This window comes from Tyto alba, unplaced genomic scaffold (assembly GCF_018691265.1).
Source record: "Tyto alba isolate M040663 unplaced genomic scaffold, T.alba_DEE_v4.0 Super-Scaffold_23, whole genome shotgun sequence".
Lineage (NCBI taxonomy): Eukaryota > Metazoa > Chordata > Aves > Strigiformes > Tytonidae > Tyto > Tyto alba.
In genome coordinates this window covers 25641073-25657679 of record NW_024881297.1, presented here as the reverse complement: position 1 = coordinate 25657679, position 16607 = coordinate 25641073, and the positions used below count along the sequence as shown (strand labels likewise).

The window sequence follows — 16607 nt, the reverse complement described above, 5'->3', positions numbered from 1 at the left end:
TAACAGCTGTGAAGTTTATGAATGTACTATCTGGTAAGACTATGTTGTATGTCTAAGAAACCATACACCTAAAAAGCAACTGACAAAATATAATACTCCTGCCTAATTCTACTCAGTGTATTCCCATTGCAATGTTTAATGGAGCTAAGGCTGAGGCTTTTTTTCCCAGATGTGGGTGTGCGGCATGCTCTGTTTCCCTGGCAGTTCAGTGGTTTGGTGTTGACATAACAACTTTTGACCCTGGTTCTTCCTCCCAGAACAGTGCTGTCTAAGGTGCAGCTCTCTGACTCCACACAGGTTCAGTCCTGCTTGCTTTTATGTAGGTGAATTAACTGGCAGTGGCTTCAGACTCTCTCAGGGTCACTCTTTCACCAGTATTTGCAGCAAGCACCGTCCTCTCTTCTTCCCTTGTTCTAACCAGTCTGTTTGCTTAAAAGTCTTAAATGTGCAATATAAAAGTGATTGAAACCATGGTAAATGATGAGAATGCAATAAAATTGCCTTGATTCAGTTTCCAGTAGGGTGATGAGCTAGAGTGAAAATAAAAATAACTAACCCTGGCGTTTGATAGCCACTTGGGATGGAGTCCTGCCTTTCTCTCACTACACTATCTCTTCCTCCTGCTGCATGTCCTGTGCAAGCTCAGGCCTCTTCCATGAGCCTGTTTGTTAGCCTTGCAGAAAACTGATGGGGAAAAAAATGTGGTCTTCTTTCTTTCTGCAAGGTTAGTGAGCTGAACTGGTTTATGGAGGTGTCTGATGAATGTAAGGGCTATGGTGGAGGTTGAACCATATGGCTAAAACCAGGAATTGCACAGCCAGGACAGAAGAGGTAGAAAGAAGAAAAAGGGAAACAGAGGGTTGGAAAGGGGAAAAAAGCCTTGCCTGTTCAGTGGAGGGATGTGATAGCTTCTCTTGTTTAAAGAAAATAGAAGCCTTAGTTGTTCTAGGTAATGCACACCTTGCATAATGAGCAGAACCCACAGGTAGAGAGCGTCCTGACTTGTGAAGCAGAATCTGAGTGAAAAACACTAGTAAATTGAAGCAACAGTTGTTCCATGTATTTCAAGCACGTGCAGAAACAAGGCACGGGTAGAGTAGAGGTAGAGGCACAGGCCCCTTCTGTTAATGAAGTTGTAATCTTCACCTCCCCCCAGATTTAGGATAATTGGATTTTTTTTTTTTTCAAGTTTTTTGACACGCTTTTGAAAATTAAGTATTGATGGCCTTCTCCAACAGTCAGTGGCATAGTGTAGAGTGGTGGGTTGTGTGCCTTGAGCTTAACCCTTCCAAATAAATGACACAAGCATTTGCTTGCTGGGAAGCACATGCTGCTGCTGGTGCACGCAGCAGATGAAGTACAGTGTAAGTAGCTCCACTCCATGTGGGGAGTAACCTAAACCATGCCTTTGGACACATACCAAATCAGGTTGACTTAGGTCTTCGTGTAGTTTCATGTTGGAAAAGACCTGTGGTGCCCTTCCTGGTGCAGGGTGAGCAGGGGCTGAATTGTGGCAGCTGAGGGAACATCTGGCTCAGAGGGTAAGAACTGTCGACGTGTACGGCCTCAGGGAAACACAGCCTGGCCACTTCTGCTTTGGCATGGAGACAACCCCAGCCAAATCTGAAGTTACTTCCCTCATAAAATAGGTGTTACTGAAGAATAAAGTTAAAACAAAAAGACTCTCTGTAGAGGACATCATAATTACAAATCAGAGATTTATTTTTAACAAAGACTTACTCAAGGCTCATGAAACAGAAAATAGGTCAGCTTGTGCATGTTGGAAGACATTACACTGGAAATGTCAATAGTAATAGAGCAAATTGTGGAAAACATGAAATTAGATAAGGTGCTCAATTTTCAGTCATATCAGTAGGGTCATTAGCAGCAATTACAAAACAGCAGAACTTAGGGTATTAAAATTGAAGAGGAAATATATTTTGTGGTTTTTGTTGTTTTTTTTTTTTTTTTTCCCTGAAGTACAAACCATTTGTAAAGCCCTCAGTGTCTTCCATAGCATGGAGTTGTGCATGTATTAAAAGAGAGAAGCAGGGCTTGTGTGCTCTCGTTGAAATTTAACACTGACAAGGAGGCAAGTCAGTCTAAAGTATCTGCAGCACAGTTATGCAATGGCTGCAAAGTGGCTGTGTGCTTGTTTTGAGCAGTGGTCCTCTCATTTTAATAATCTATCAAATGTTAGCATAGCCATTCATGTGTCAGCATCCCATGCAACTGGTACGCAACTCTTCATCGCCACTGACAAAAAGTAACAGCACTGCTACAACAGGATTGAGTAGTAATTCCCATGATTGTCAGAACAACTGAAATCCAAGCGAATGCAAGCTGGGCTGTCCCTGGGACCCTCATTTTGAGAGACCCTCAGGTTAAATTCAATCAATCAGTGTGTCTGAAATGATATATTCTCTACTTGCATATTTTTTTGACTGAGAGGGTTCAATATATAAACTTCCGGGAAGAAAAAAAAAATCATAAAATCTCACTCTATATAAATAGTTATCTATAAAAGTTGCTTTATATGTAGAAAATTAGGATCCAGATTCTTCATTTTCTTTGAACATAAAGTGAGAATGCCCTGCATAAACATTGTGTTTCTACACACACAGTGGTAGACTCTTGGTAGAGCATCGCTGACATTAAGAAAGCTACACCAATTTACATCAGCTGGGATTATGGTCCATAGGACCCAAGTTACACTGGAAGATAATAATGATTTCTCTCTCAAGCGTTGTTTTGTGAATTCAACCATTAAAACATGGGAAGTAATTAACATCTCAATATTATATATTGAAATTGAAAATATTGTAAAAATAGCAGGTTAAGCATAAAATTTTAAACTTAATAGGATTGGCATTTGCTTGTATGGTGGTTAAGCAATTCAGATTCTGTGTAAAATAGGTAAATCCACAGATTTCACTGAATTTGTGTACCTATGTCAAGCCTGCCATCAGCACCAGGGTATTTGTGTATCACTTGTCCATTCTGTCACATCTAGATTTCAAGCCACATGGTGCAGTTCTCATATATCCGAAAAGGTATTTTAAACTCCTACTGAAGCTAAGAGGAATTCAGCCAGTTTATGGAAGGTAGGACTTAGGCTTCAAACAGATCCCTAGGACTCGGACTATTGTACTCTTCATCTCAAAAGCAAGCCAGACACGAATTCAAACTGAATGAAGAAACTTCCCCTCTTCAGGTTCTTATTGTTTTACTTGGCAATGAGTGTTTTTTAGAATAAAGCCCATTTTCTTGTCTGCAGGCAGCTCCGTTCATATGGCCGATGCTTTCATTTGCACCTTCTGGTTGAGAATTCCCTTCAGTGGTCTGAAACAGAAATGAAACGTCAGTGAAGGCACACACATGCCTTCCAACAGGCAGCTATTGGACTTGGTTCTCACTTGGTGCCTCTGCCTGACTCTCCTCTTACTGGCACATCTTCTTAGTTTTGAAAGAAATTGAACGAATGTGTACAAATGCCTGTAAGAGGAGGCTTGCATCACAAATCTAGTACAGTCTAGATAGCCAATAATCCATAGGGTGTCTGCCTTAATTACTGCATCCCTAGGTAGCTGAGCTATTGCCTTTCCCCATTTGCAGCATCGCTGGAAAAGTCACCAAGGAACAGCTCAGGGACAAGTTTTTAAGGTTGTGAGAAATAATATATGATTAATCCAAAGCTGGGGCTGCAACCTAATAAATCCTAATTTGGATGCATATCAATCATTCATACTCAAAGAGCAATGGTGGAAACAAAATCCTTGGAACTCTCCGAAAACTCGGACACCTTCCAGGCTGAAGACTTGCTTAGAAAGACAAATATCCATCAATACCTCAAACTAGACAAATTGTTGACTGCTGAGCTCACAATTTTGTGCAGCCCAAAGTCTGGTTGGTCTTGTTTGCCAACAAGGGAGACAAGGTAAGGGGCTTGTCTATAACATGGTTCTTATTGTAGTTATGTATTACTCATCTCTTTTAGATTTGCCCCAGTAACACAATGCTATCAGGTTTCTAGCAGTGGGTTACATTCTGAGCCCAGTTTCAAGACACAGAACCACTCACACCACCAAAAATGAAGGCACACTCTACCAAAGTAATTTATACGTGCTTTGCCAAACACCTATCTGTGTAACAGTTCAAAAAAATTCAAAACATACTTTTATTTTACATTGTGTATTTGTAGATGCCTTATTTTCTGTCTTCATACCAGTTGCCTCTTCCATTTCTAGAAAAAGTAATACAATAATTAAATTAAAAAGAACGAGTGGTAAGTAAGCATGCAGTCAATTTAACAGCTGGCTGAAGTAAAAAATACCTAATCAGCTATTCCTCTGGGCATTTATGATATTGAAGAATAACTAAAAAATGATGAATACTTCCTAAAACATTTTTTTGAGGCAATGTGATTAACGTATCACAACTGTGTAGCTTGGCTGTATTTAGAGAAAAAAAAAAAAAAAATTAGCAGCTTGACTGTAGCACGGGGGTTCAGGTAGACCTTTCAGAGCTGAATTCTGCCTTTATTCAGCAATATAACTCCAGCTGTTATAATCTCAGGAGATAGGAACATTCAATGAAGAATGGGCTTGGAGAGTCCTATACGCTAATAGTATACTTGACATTTTTCCCTGTATTGGTCCCCAGGTAGAAGATAAATAGAGTCTGAAAACCTTCAGGCTAAATTTGAGTGAGAAAATCATGTTCCAGTATGCCAACTGGAAAAAAAAAAAAAAAAAAAAAAAAAAAAATGGAAAGGTAGAGCACGTTATGGAAAGTTTCACCAGTGTTTCAGCAGTCTTTCATGTCTGTGCTGAATTAATATATTTGCTCCTTAACATACAACATATAAGACCAGAAATGAGTAGTAACACTGAATCTGTGAGAGAAAGTATCAAGAGCAGTATTTTGCCTAAAAGTTTGGATAAAGTACATATGGGGCTTTTTATTTACTTATAATAATTGGCATTAAGAACAGCAGTTTGGACTACTGGTAAGAAATATAATTGATTACAGCCTAGATTATGGTCACCGGCGTTTCTAACAGCTCATCTGGTGGGAAATGAACAAAGAGTGTTCCTTTGAGCACTAAAGCATACATACCTGTGAGAAGTGCATCAATTGTTTCCACTACATGTTTTGCATCTTCCATTGTGAAACACATCGGTGGTTTAAATTTTAGTATGTTTCTGTGGGGTCCATCTGCACTAAGAAGGATTTGATGCTCTTTCAGCCTGTGGGAAGAGGAAACATCTGCGTTAGACACAGGTATAAAACTATATCGTGTCCTGTTAGACCCTTCAGGTTGAGTTAGATTTTGAAACTTTTTCTAGTACTATATTATCAAAAGCTACACAAATTTAAACTGAAATTAGTGACTAACTGCAGGGGAACATTAGGAGGCTGTGATCACTGCACATAGTCTTTAAAGACCATTTACTTGTAAATAAGATGAAGGGCTTCGGCTGTGGCTGGTGTTCGCTTTAGTTGATCTTTCACTAGATCCACTCCAACAAACAATCCAACACCCCTGGAGTAAAGAAAAAAAATACAGACAAGTGAAATCCATTGTCAGTAACCCAAGCCTTCTGCTGCAAATGCAAAAGGTGTTTCTAACAACTGCAGTTCCCTTCCCTGGTGTGCAAACTGGGAAGGAGCAGGAAAGAGAGGAGACTTTCTCTTTGGTTGACTTTTGGCACTGGCTACTTCAGACAATAAAGTGAGATAACATATTTCTGTATAAATAAATTTAGCTGGCTCATTAAGACTATGTGGCCAGTTAAGAATGATAGATTAATTTTCTTTCTCTCTTATCCTGCAAACCTCAGTCCAGGGAACTGTGGAAGACAAATAACCAAAAACAAGAACTAAAAAAACCCCACAACACAACCTCCCTCCCCAAAAACCTGAAGGCAGTTATCATGGTAGTAGCATGAGAAGAGAAAAACCCACACTAACATCTCCAAATGTAATGGACCAGAGGTGTGAACAATGTCTCCATCATCCCATCAGTGTGCTGACAATGGGGCTATTGCACATGGATGGCTCTTTCTCCTACTCTCTCCCAGAGCTTTTCTCATGGCTATGCTTATACCTAACTAAGCAGATGGATGGGTAGTCCATTTTAAAAAAAGAGGTGTAGCATAATCATGACGTCATGTTTCTGTGTTCCCTTCACCCCAAACTTGGTGATTTTTCTAGCACAGTTATTTTTCTTCTCTGACATTGCTATAAGGCACCCACCTTATATCTCCCACCAAGGGATGTTTCTCCTTTTGCTCAGTCAGCAACTCCAGGAGATAATTTCCTACACGTGTAGCATTTCCTTGGAGATCTTCTTTTTCTATTACCTCCAGCACAGCCAAACCAATAGCACAAGACACCGGGTTGCCTCCAAACTGATAGCAAAAACAAATAGGAAAACAAAACGTGTCAGAAACATTCATCTGTGGCTCTCCATGTAGTTTTCGCTTGGCCTCTCCTGCTTGGCATGTCATGAGGAAAGCTTGAAGAGGTGGGGATTTTGTGCCATACAGGCTGTGAAGCACCATCCCCCACACTCTGGGCAGTGTAAGAGGCCCGAGGGAGGGGCTCCCTCTTCCTCTGCTTTAGGTTTCAGTAATTTGAAGATTTCACAGCCAAAGTGTTCAAACTGCTCTCACGGTTTGCTGACTGCATGTGCAGGCAAAATGCTCCTGTGAAGAGCAATGAGCGATCCAATATTTCTTGAGCTGGAGTGTATCAACTACATTGAAAATGGTGATTCATGGTAGCTGAGAAGTTGGCTCAGTCACGGGAGCAGAAACAAGAAGAAAGCTGCTCCTCTGTGGCATGCACACAGATCAAATGTTTCCTGTTAAAGGGTCATTGTTTTGTTAGGTGACAACTGCAGAGCAAGGTCTGCCAGGGCATAAGCCCCATCAGCACTGAGCCTATCCCAGAAAAAGAAATTTTACATGGTCACCATTTCAGAGAGGGGAGACAGTGAGAGAGGGAAACAAGGAAGAGTTTATCTGTATGAATGGGATCTGAGATGCATGACTTGCCAGAGAGCTAGTGCTCGTCCACATTAAGATATACCACTCGGTAGAGAGCGTATTTCAAAGCCTCTCCACTTGCTTTTAGATATTAGACTGTGGTTGACTCTAACTTTTAGTAATGTGATGCAGTGATGGATGCAGATGGTAGCTGAATCACCCAAACAACTTTCAACTGCTAAATGCAGACCAAAATTAAAAAAGGCAAACCTTCACTTGTGAACTTACTGTATTGAAATACTCCAGTCCAGAGGCACCAAAACTTTCAGCGATTTCCCTTGTTGTGACCACACAAGACATAGGGTGGCCATTACCAATGGGCTTTCCCATGGTGACAATGTCAGGCACAAAGTCTTCGCCTTGTAGCTGGAATGCCCAGAAATGCTTCCCAACCCTGCCAAAGCCAACCTGGACCTCATCAGCTATGAACACTCCACCCACTGCACGCACGTACCTGTTGAAAACAAACAATAGTTTGAATGACTGGTGCTGCAGTAAATGTCTCAAGTAGGCAATTTAGGACAAGGGAGTTTGCATTACAGGAATTCTCTAGTGTGAAACCAGGTTAGGAAAAAAAAGAAAGAACATGGCTGCTGAAACACAGCTATAGCTACTTAATGTGATAAAATTTTTAGTTAATTTTAAGAAAAAAAAAAATCTATACTCTGATGCAAAATAGGGATACTGTAATGGTACTGCAAGGTTATATATATGATGGTGTAACTTCATCTTCCATCAAACTTATGGCCTGAGGATTAAAGACAGTTATCCAGCTAAAAATAGTCAGCTGATGTTCCATAAAAAATAGAAGTGGAATCCTATTCTTCCAAAAGTAGAAAGGAACCACAGATAGCCAAGAGAAGGTGATAGCTGAATTGATTGGATAAGCCTATAGTGAAAAACCTGTTTCTTTGGTTAAGTTTACAGTTATGCCCTTCTAAAGTGATGTACGTACTCTGCCACTTTCTGGAAATAGCCCACAGGTGGAATTACTTGGCCTCCACAGCTCTGCATGGATTCGGCTATGAAGGCAGCAATCTACAAAAAACAAACTCAGGTGAGAGGTATGTTCATCTCTGCTTGGCCTTTGCACAGACATCTAACAGTCTAGAAATAAATGATTAAATACGTGCCTTAATTTAATCACGCAATGGGTCGGAAAACTGAGGACTCTTGAGAACAGCTATGGCTAAAGAATTTATTCAGTTTGTAATCTGGGGTGCCCAAATTTGCAGTAGCCAGGGCCACCTTTGCAACCTGGTGGGAATACAAGGACTGATCCAGTCCTACAGCTGCTGAAGTGGAAGACACTTACTGGTGTCAGTGGAGGCTGGATCAGGCTCCTGGGAGCTCTGTGAATTTATTTACAAATTTAAATTTACAGAAGACACACAACAGTGTTTGCCATTTTCCCCCAGAGGCTAATGAAACTTGCTTAATATCAAGGCTCTCCAGTAATGGGTGTATGTGATGATCAGCCTTTTTGTTCAATCTCGAATGCCAGGTAGAGGTGGGTAGAATCTGAAGTGTAAGATGACCTGAGGCTACGCTTTGGGCACCCCCATCTAATGAAAATAACTACACAAGTGAAATGTCAGCATGAGGCACTTGACAAAAGAGAAGAAAAATTCTACAGGTGAAATAATTCCAGTTTCTAGGAATGAAAAAGAAAGTTATTTCAAGTCAGGAAGGGTAAGAGCAGCAGATCAGATACACTGGAACATCAAAATTCGTTTCTTGTCAACAGCAGAGGGCTATGCAGCAGATATACGATATTACCCCAAAGTCTCAGCATTAGTCTGCTATTTAAGGGATTGCATCCCCACACCATTTGTGAACCCCTCCCTGAGCATCAAGAGGTCTCTCTGGGCTGGTGCAGTCTTCCTGGAAACAAGGCCGAGCAGTAACGTGTAAAGAACCGTACACTATATTTGAAGAGGCATGCTACGGCCAAAGAGTACGAAGCTTCCCGTAGCATGTGAGGCTTAGCCTTTAGCACAACTTGTCCTGCCACAGGTCTATGTCACCAAAACCTAAGAAATAGGCAAAAGAAAGGAAACAAGGGAAGAAAAAACCAAAACTATCCGTTAGTAGAGAATAAAAAAAAGTTGATGAAGAAACTAAAAGAAGAGTGATGCAAGTCCATTGGACTATAAGGGAACATGCTGTTCCAATCTCCACTGAAGTTTTCTGGGACTTGAGTGGACTTTGGATCAAGCCCTACATGCCTCGAAACACTAATGCCATCATATAAAACATTAACACACATTTTAGGTAAACCTGTTCAGAAATTGTCTGTTTTTATCAAGGTCATATTGTGTAGGATTGAAAGGTTTCCCTTTTTGGATGACTCCAAAGTTATTGTAAGCTACTAGACTTAGGAACATAGTAACAAGATTTTATCTAGCATATTTTTTCCATGTCCTGGAGACTTTTATGTATCCTTGTTAGAATTTGTGATGTAGTTTCTCAGCTGACCTCAAAGCTTGCCCTAAGATATTTACAATCTACTGATTCAATGCATACAATAGGAAATGAAACTGCTTTGACTATATTCGCTTATTTACAACTGTATTATTGATCCTTTCATGATGCCTAGAAAAATTACGAAAAGAGCATCAGGTAAAAAAATGGCCCGTTCTGAACATAGAACCCACCGTAGAAAAATGAAGGGCAGGGGGAAGAAAGGGAAACTGAGCAAAGAAATATGTCCTTAGTTGCCTGTTTCATGCCCCCATGCCACACTTAATAGATGAAGCCTTGGCATTTCTAGAGCACAAAACACACACCTTGCGTCCATTCCTTTGTGTTTCTTCAATAATCTTTTTCACCTCTTCAGCATAAGCACCTGCTGGATCTGGGTGGTCTTCCCTATATTTCCCTCTGTAGATATCTGGAGAAGGAGCCTGAAAAGACCAATTTTATTTTATTTTTAAAGCCCATCCTTCTGTGGAGCATTTACTTTTTTTTTTTTTCTACTGCTCTATGTTTTTGTCTTTCCACCCAGATAGATAATAGAAGTTAGTACAGCCTGACTTTCTGCATGGAATTGCAAAAATGCTTACAGGAGCTAAAACTCAATCCAGCCCTGTGATGTGTTCAACATTACTGAACGCAGCTGTTGAAAGAGCCGTCATCTTCCTCATCCACCTTTCAAGACTGTCCCTCCTCTCCCCCAAGACACAATACTGAGTCCTCATCTTATTTCAGATTCTTGCAGAAAGATCCATTTCTGCAATTGGAGAATGGGGTTCTCCAGTCTGTCACTTCCCATCCAGCATCCTTGTCAGGGTACAGATCTGTATGACCTTCAAGCCTCTACAAACAGTGTTGGGAGTGGGAGAGGTTCAGTAAATAATAGAAGTGGTAGAAAAAGGTGGACAGTACTTAGGCAGTGTGGTTAACGCGAGGTGGTCTAGATGGGAAAGACCTGCCTGGTGTACATCCCTGGGCTGAGAATTATTTTTGTCATTAAGATATGCAAGTTCAGGCTGAAAATCAAACAGTATCCTGGTCAGTTGGACAACCAGGAGCTCTACACCCAGATCTATGTGAACCTGTGGGGGTCTGCCTTCCAGTTTTTGGAAGTAAACTCAAGTCCTGCATATCTTTAACAAAACCAACACAACAGATACTGGCTAATTTCTTCAAACTGTGTAACTATACAGTGCTATGACTCAGGAAACTTGTGGCATTATGGAGGAAATCGGCCACACAGCTGAATACTCTCTTAGAAATCCAAAAGCAAACAATTTTGCTGTATTTAATCCACTAACAAACAGCCAAGTATATGTACTGTAGCATCAGCAAAACAGAATTAAAGTATATTTACACCAGAAGCAGGTAATTCAATATGCTGCATAACAGGCATAAAAATGACAAAAGGCAAAAAACCACACTTACCACATGCACAAACTCCTTCTTGCTGTCCTTTCCCAGCTGATTAAATTTATAGGGACTGATGTCAATCAGAGATGTAACATGGCCATGGTAAGCACTGTATGAGTGTTAAATATTGAAGTCACTTTTCACCAAATGTATAGAAGAGCTAAATTTACAACTGTGCCCATAAATAATCCAGAATAAGCGACTGTATCTGCAACACAGTAGCACTGTTTGTGAAGGGAACTTGCTTTAATTTATTCAATTTTTCTCTCAAAGGCAATATGAAATTGCTGTTGGCTTTAATTCACGAGCAAGACTGGGACCAGGAGGGTTTTTTCTTGCATAGAATCAAGTCCCGGCATGGGGACAGACCACGATGATGTCCCCTGGACCGCACCACCTCTAAGGTGGCTGCCCTAGCAGCCTTACCTGGCAGTTGAAGTGGGGGGTCCAGTTCCCTCCCTTCCAACCTGTGGGCCCCCCTCTGGCCAAGCCAAGCTTTGCAAGCTAGACCCCAACACCATTGCAAAGGCTCTCAAGAGCGTGCATTGCATCGGAAGGAAGCACACTGCTACCTACCCTGAAGGCCCTAGAGGCTGAACTGTTTGGCAGAAGCCACTTTCAGGATAAGGACGAGTACTGTTTGAATATAAAAGCTTTATATAGCAGGGTATGCTAACACTGGTTACCACTGAGGCGAATTTGATTTAGAAATTAGGAAAACAGAGCCTTCTGAACCTAAAACATGTAGCAGCTTCATTCAGGGAAGCTTTCGCTTTCATTCAGCCATAAATTTGAAGTGAAGGGAACCTCAAATCAAAGCGATGTCACAATCTCATAGTAGCACACACATAGGGTAGTGAGGATGTTTTTGAACTTCTTTGTCTTCTTTACACCTTCCACCAGCCAACCAACAAAATCTGACGATGGACACAAAGAAAGGACAGAGAGCCCACCTTGACTGGGATGGTAGCTATGGCAAAAGCCTACAGAGCCTTAAGACCAGGGCAAAGAAATACCCTGTGGTGTTCAGGAAGACCAGATGTTGAAGTGAAACAGTGATGGAGCCAGCTCCATCCTCAGCCTCTCCTGATGGATGCTGCTCTCAGTGGCTCCAAATCTTGGCCTTGTGAGTCAAGGAGGGCTAACGGGGATCTGAGCAGGGCTGAGTCAAACAAGCTTTGTGCCATTTAAACCGTGACAAGTGCTCTCGCGGTTGCTCTGGCTGGAGTTTCTCATCACAACCTGAGAAGAAGATCCAGCCCTACAGCAGCGTCACCAACCTTACAGCTGCATCCAGGATAGGGAAACCCAGAGACATTGTCAGCCACCTTTCCCACAGCTAACAGCTCTCATTGCCTCCTGATTTGGGAGCTGCTTGGTTTTGTGCGTGCGCTTGTGTTCACTGGAAGAAAGCTCAGCATCGGTGCAGCACTGCTGCAGGGCTACAGGATCTTTCTTCTCGGCCACTGAATATTTATTTGCACAAAACCAAACATGTTCAGCAGACCGTGACAAACAGAAAACCCTCTTCCAGAGCACCCCAGTGGCCAGACTACTCACTGATGTTGAAAAGCAACATCCAAGTCTCTGGCCTGAATTGCTTTGGGCGTCTATGGGAAATGCCCTGTAACAGGTGATTGACCTTCTGGGGTGACTGACAAGCTTATTTTTCAAGAGATCGTCAAAACTTGTCTCTATCCAAATGTGGAAAAGGGATTTCCTGACCTGTTCTAGTATGAAAGCAACAAAGGTTTTCTTTCAGCAGGCAGTGGAGTACAAACAGCAGGGGGTTGTTGCAAAGCTGCTTCTGAAGTAGCAGCAGGAGTTGCTGGCTGCATTCACATAAGCTACTGTCTACTTACTTTTCAAGGGTGATCACATCTTGGTGCCCATGGTACTGCCGAGCCAGTCGTAAAGCAAGATCATTTGCTTCAGACCTGTGTAAGAACAGATAAAGCCACAAAATAGTGAGGAAACGTTTCCAGTTAAAATGGTATTCTGACACAGAAGAGGAGGCACGGGAGGGACTAATGGATATAATAAATCAAGACAGCAGGCTCTGTTACTATACAGATTACAATGCTAATGTTGAGACTGTAAATGCCATGTAAGAGGGCAAAGAAAAAACAGCTCTTTGTATAAACAGTAAACAAAGAGATGCTTTCTTTCTCTCCCCCAGTTTGCTCGTAGACATTTACCTCCTCTTGGTACAAAGGAGATGGCTTTGCAGCTGAGAGCGCAGTGCAGCCGCAAATGCTCGAAAGGCAACAGTGCGCCAGCCCCGTCTCCTGCCCTCCACCGTGGCTCCGTCCTCCCCACCGCTTGCACCATCAGGCAGCAGAGAATGCAAATCTGCTCCCCGCACGAAGGCTCAAACTTGCATCCCGACCCATAGCAGCCCCTCTGCTCACAAGTCCCTGCAGGTTGTCCGTTCTGGAAACGCAAAGGATCACAGACTGAACGGACTGCCTAAAGAAGACTACTTGTTTCTAAGGTCCTGTGTCAGCTTACAGATAGCATTCACTAATATGTACACAACGTTCACCAATTTGCAGTCTAATTTGCTTTTCTTGCTTTGCCCTGTGCCTTTTTTTTTTTTTGCATAGCATTCAGAAGACCAGTTTCGTGTTTTGGCTCTCTTGCACTGAGCCATCACACTGAATATGACAGCTGCAAATAGGAATGATCCTTTGAGCAATACTAGAAATACCTTTGTTGCTTATTACAAAGTCCTACTTGGTGAGATTTAGATCAAGCTGTTCTGAGTGTCCATCACAAACAGGAGCAAAATAGTCACAATGCAAAAGAAATAAAATTCAGACATACCCAGAGTTAACAAAATAGCAAACAGAGAGTTTCTCAGGCAGGGTAGCTGTCAGACGCTGCGCATACTGAACAAGGTTGTCATGCAGGAACCTGGAATTTGTGTTGAGCAGTTCCATCTGTTTTGTTGCAGCCTTTATCACATATGGATGACTGTGGCCAACTAAAAAGGGAAAAAAAAAAATAAAAAAAATCAGTTATTACCAGCAAGCAGTCAGTTATTGAACCACGCAAGGAGATTCAGAGAAGCACTGTGAACATCATCTCTTAGAAAAAGTGTGTTCTGTTCAAAAGGATGGAATAGAGGCAGTCTGACAAATTAAACTGCTTACCATGTGCAACGTTGTTGATACAGTCTAAGTATTTTTCTCCTTTTTCATCAAACATATATTGGCCCTGAGCACGCACTATCTTCAGAGGGTCCTTGGCAAAGAAAACTTTGCAGGAAGGCCTAAAAAAAAAATAATATAAAATAATACCATTTTAGTTTTCTCCGTTGTTCCCCCTCCTTTGACTGTTGTTGAGGGGGTTGATCTTTTGCAGTCCTGGAGACAACCGTCTTCCTCTGCAAAGAGCTTGTGAGTGGTTCAGATGGTGGTCAAGCGGGGCTCTTGCTGAAATTAAAAACAGCCCCCACTCACCTCCCCCGGCTCAGTGGGAACAAAAGTAGGTCTTTAATAAGGGCATTTTCAAAGCATGGCTCTGTCTGCAAGTGGTTTCACAGGAGCACAGTGACTGCAAGTCATTCCAGGTCCTTATATGTCCTTCTGCGTTTCTAGGCTGTAGCTCTGTTTGTTTACATGCCTTATGAGCATGTATGTCCAATTAACTCCCTGGGAATAATTTATTATACTATAGCCAAAAAAAGCATTATGCAATGACTGACTGTATCATATAGAAGTCACATTCAAGAAGAAAACACTAATGCCTTGCAGGCTTTATTTTCAGAGGTGCTGAGCAGGGTCTAAAAATCTCACTATCTCATCCTGACAGCTTTGGATAAAATCTTTAAAAGCAGCTTTTTAGAAGCACCTAAACAGCATTGGCTTCCAGCAAAACTCAGACTCCTTGTAAAATTATCCAAACTACTCTTCAAATGCTCTTCCTTTTTTCTTTCCCCAACTCTCCCCCCCCCCCCCCCGGAGAACATGACAGCTTGGTAATTCTGTTAAATGATATTACTGAGCAGAAGGAAAGTCTTCTGAACTTTTAGTAACACAGTTATTTCCAGCTAACTCAGACAATTATTGTCAGCTATATCGAGATTATGAACTTGTAAATCCTAAAAGTGGCTCCTAGAAAGTGAAGTCATTTACTTGCTTTCTCACAGTTTCTGGCCCTGTTGTATAGTTCATTTCTGACATCTTTGGCTATTCCTCCAGTATTCTTTAAAAGCAGTGCACATTGTCATCACTGGCTATTTCTGGATTCATTTTTTTCTTCTAAGAGGTGTCAGTCCATTCTGTGAAAGTTTGTTTGCCTGGCACAACCCAATCCTATATTCCTTGCACTGGCAAGAGTCCCTTAACACTGAGCTGGCCCCTAAAGAGAGGTTGATGTGCTCGTTTTATGAGGCCATGACTTGTAAGAATCTTTAGTGAGCTTTCTGTATCGGCCACACATTTAGGGTGCAGTCAGCAAATAGCCAGCACAGTTTTTAATAATCTGGATTTATTTTTCACCTGGCGACACCTACTGAAGAAAGAATTTAATCTGCACGTTCTGGAGGAACTAATATAGTAACACAGTGGGATCAGGTATGTGCACAGCCAGGACTTTTGATCAGGTGACAGCTGCCAGCAGCCTCCCTGCATTTCCCCCAGTTAAACTCAGTTTAAGAGATCTCCTCTGCTTCATTTGACAGTGAAGTGTATTTTTCAGGAGCATGCAGTTTATTCACTAAAAAAATAAATAAAAAAACCCCAAACCACGCTGCACAGCCGCATTTCAGACATACACCCGGGTACCACATTCTGATTGAATGCTTTGATCTGTTAAAAAAAAAAAAATTGAAGTGGCGCTCGATGTGCGCTGTGTTTCAATGACTGCATCCCCCCCGCAATCCCGCCCGCAACGTGAACGAGAAGTGGCCCAAAGATTTGGGAAGCTGAAAGGCTGGCAGGTCGTGGGTCCGTCCGCCTGTCTGTCTGTCTGTCTGTCCGTCCGTCCCCCCCCCCGTCCGTCCGCCCCCCCAGCTCCGTGGGGCCGGAGCGCTTGTCAGCCCCCGGGCAGCGCCGAGCGGGGTCGGCCGGGCGCTGTCACCGCCGCGGGGGACGGTGCAGCCGCCGGAGACCTTCCTCCTCCTCTTCCTCCTCCTCCTCCTCCTCCTCCTCCTCGCTGCCGGCCCCGCCGCCGCCGCCCCTACCCGATGTGCTTCCTCCGCAGAGCGAGGGTCTCCGCCTTGCTGTAGCGCTGCTCCATCCCCACGGCAGCCCACGGCACGGCACGGCACGGCACGGCACGGCACGGCACGGCACGGCACGGCACGGCACGGCACGGCACGGCACGGCTTCTTATGCGGGCGCCGGCCCCCAACAAACCCCTCCTCCCTGCCCGCCTGCCTCCCTGCCGCCCTCTCCGGCAAGACGGCCCGTCCAGCCTCCCCCCACCCCTCCAACTCCCTGCCCGTCTGTTTTTTCCTTTTGGACTACTCGTTCTTACTATTCAGGCTTTTGAGTGTTCTTTTTTGTTGTTGTTGTTGTTAGGTTTTTTTTTTTTTCAGTTGTTTTTGTGTTTTGTTTGTTTGTTTGTTTGGTTTTTGTTTGTTTGTTTGTTGTTTTTTTTTTTTTTTTCTGTTTTGTTTTGTTTTTGTTTTTTTCTTTCTCGTGATGCAAAACGGCACCG

At 42.6% G+C, this 16607-nt stretch overlaps 1 protein-coding gene across 1 annotated transcript; it reads right to left on the bottom strand.

The window, feature by feature from the left end:
- Positions 1–1700: 1700 nt before the first annotated feature.
- ETNPPL (ethanolamine-phosphate phospho-lyase) lies at positions 1701–16267 on the bottom strand. The gene is made up of 13 exons (XM_032997810.2): positions 16129–16267; positions 14096–14214; positions 13767–13926; positions 12803–12877; positions 10956–11049; positions 9842–9958; positions 8008–8090; positions 7281–7506; positions 6259–6413; positions 5456–5545; positions 5119–5249; positions 4176–4243; positions 1701–3342 (listed from the first exon to the last, which is right to left on the bottom strand). Exons 1-13 carry the CDS (start codon positions 16182–16184, stop codon positions 3211–3213), a joined length of 1506 nt encoding a protein of 501 aa, XP_032853701.1. The 5' UTR covers positions 16185–16267; the 3' UTR covers positions 1701–3210.
- Positions 16268–16607: the final 340 nt, after the last annotated feature.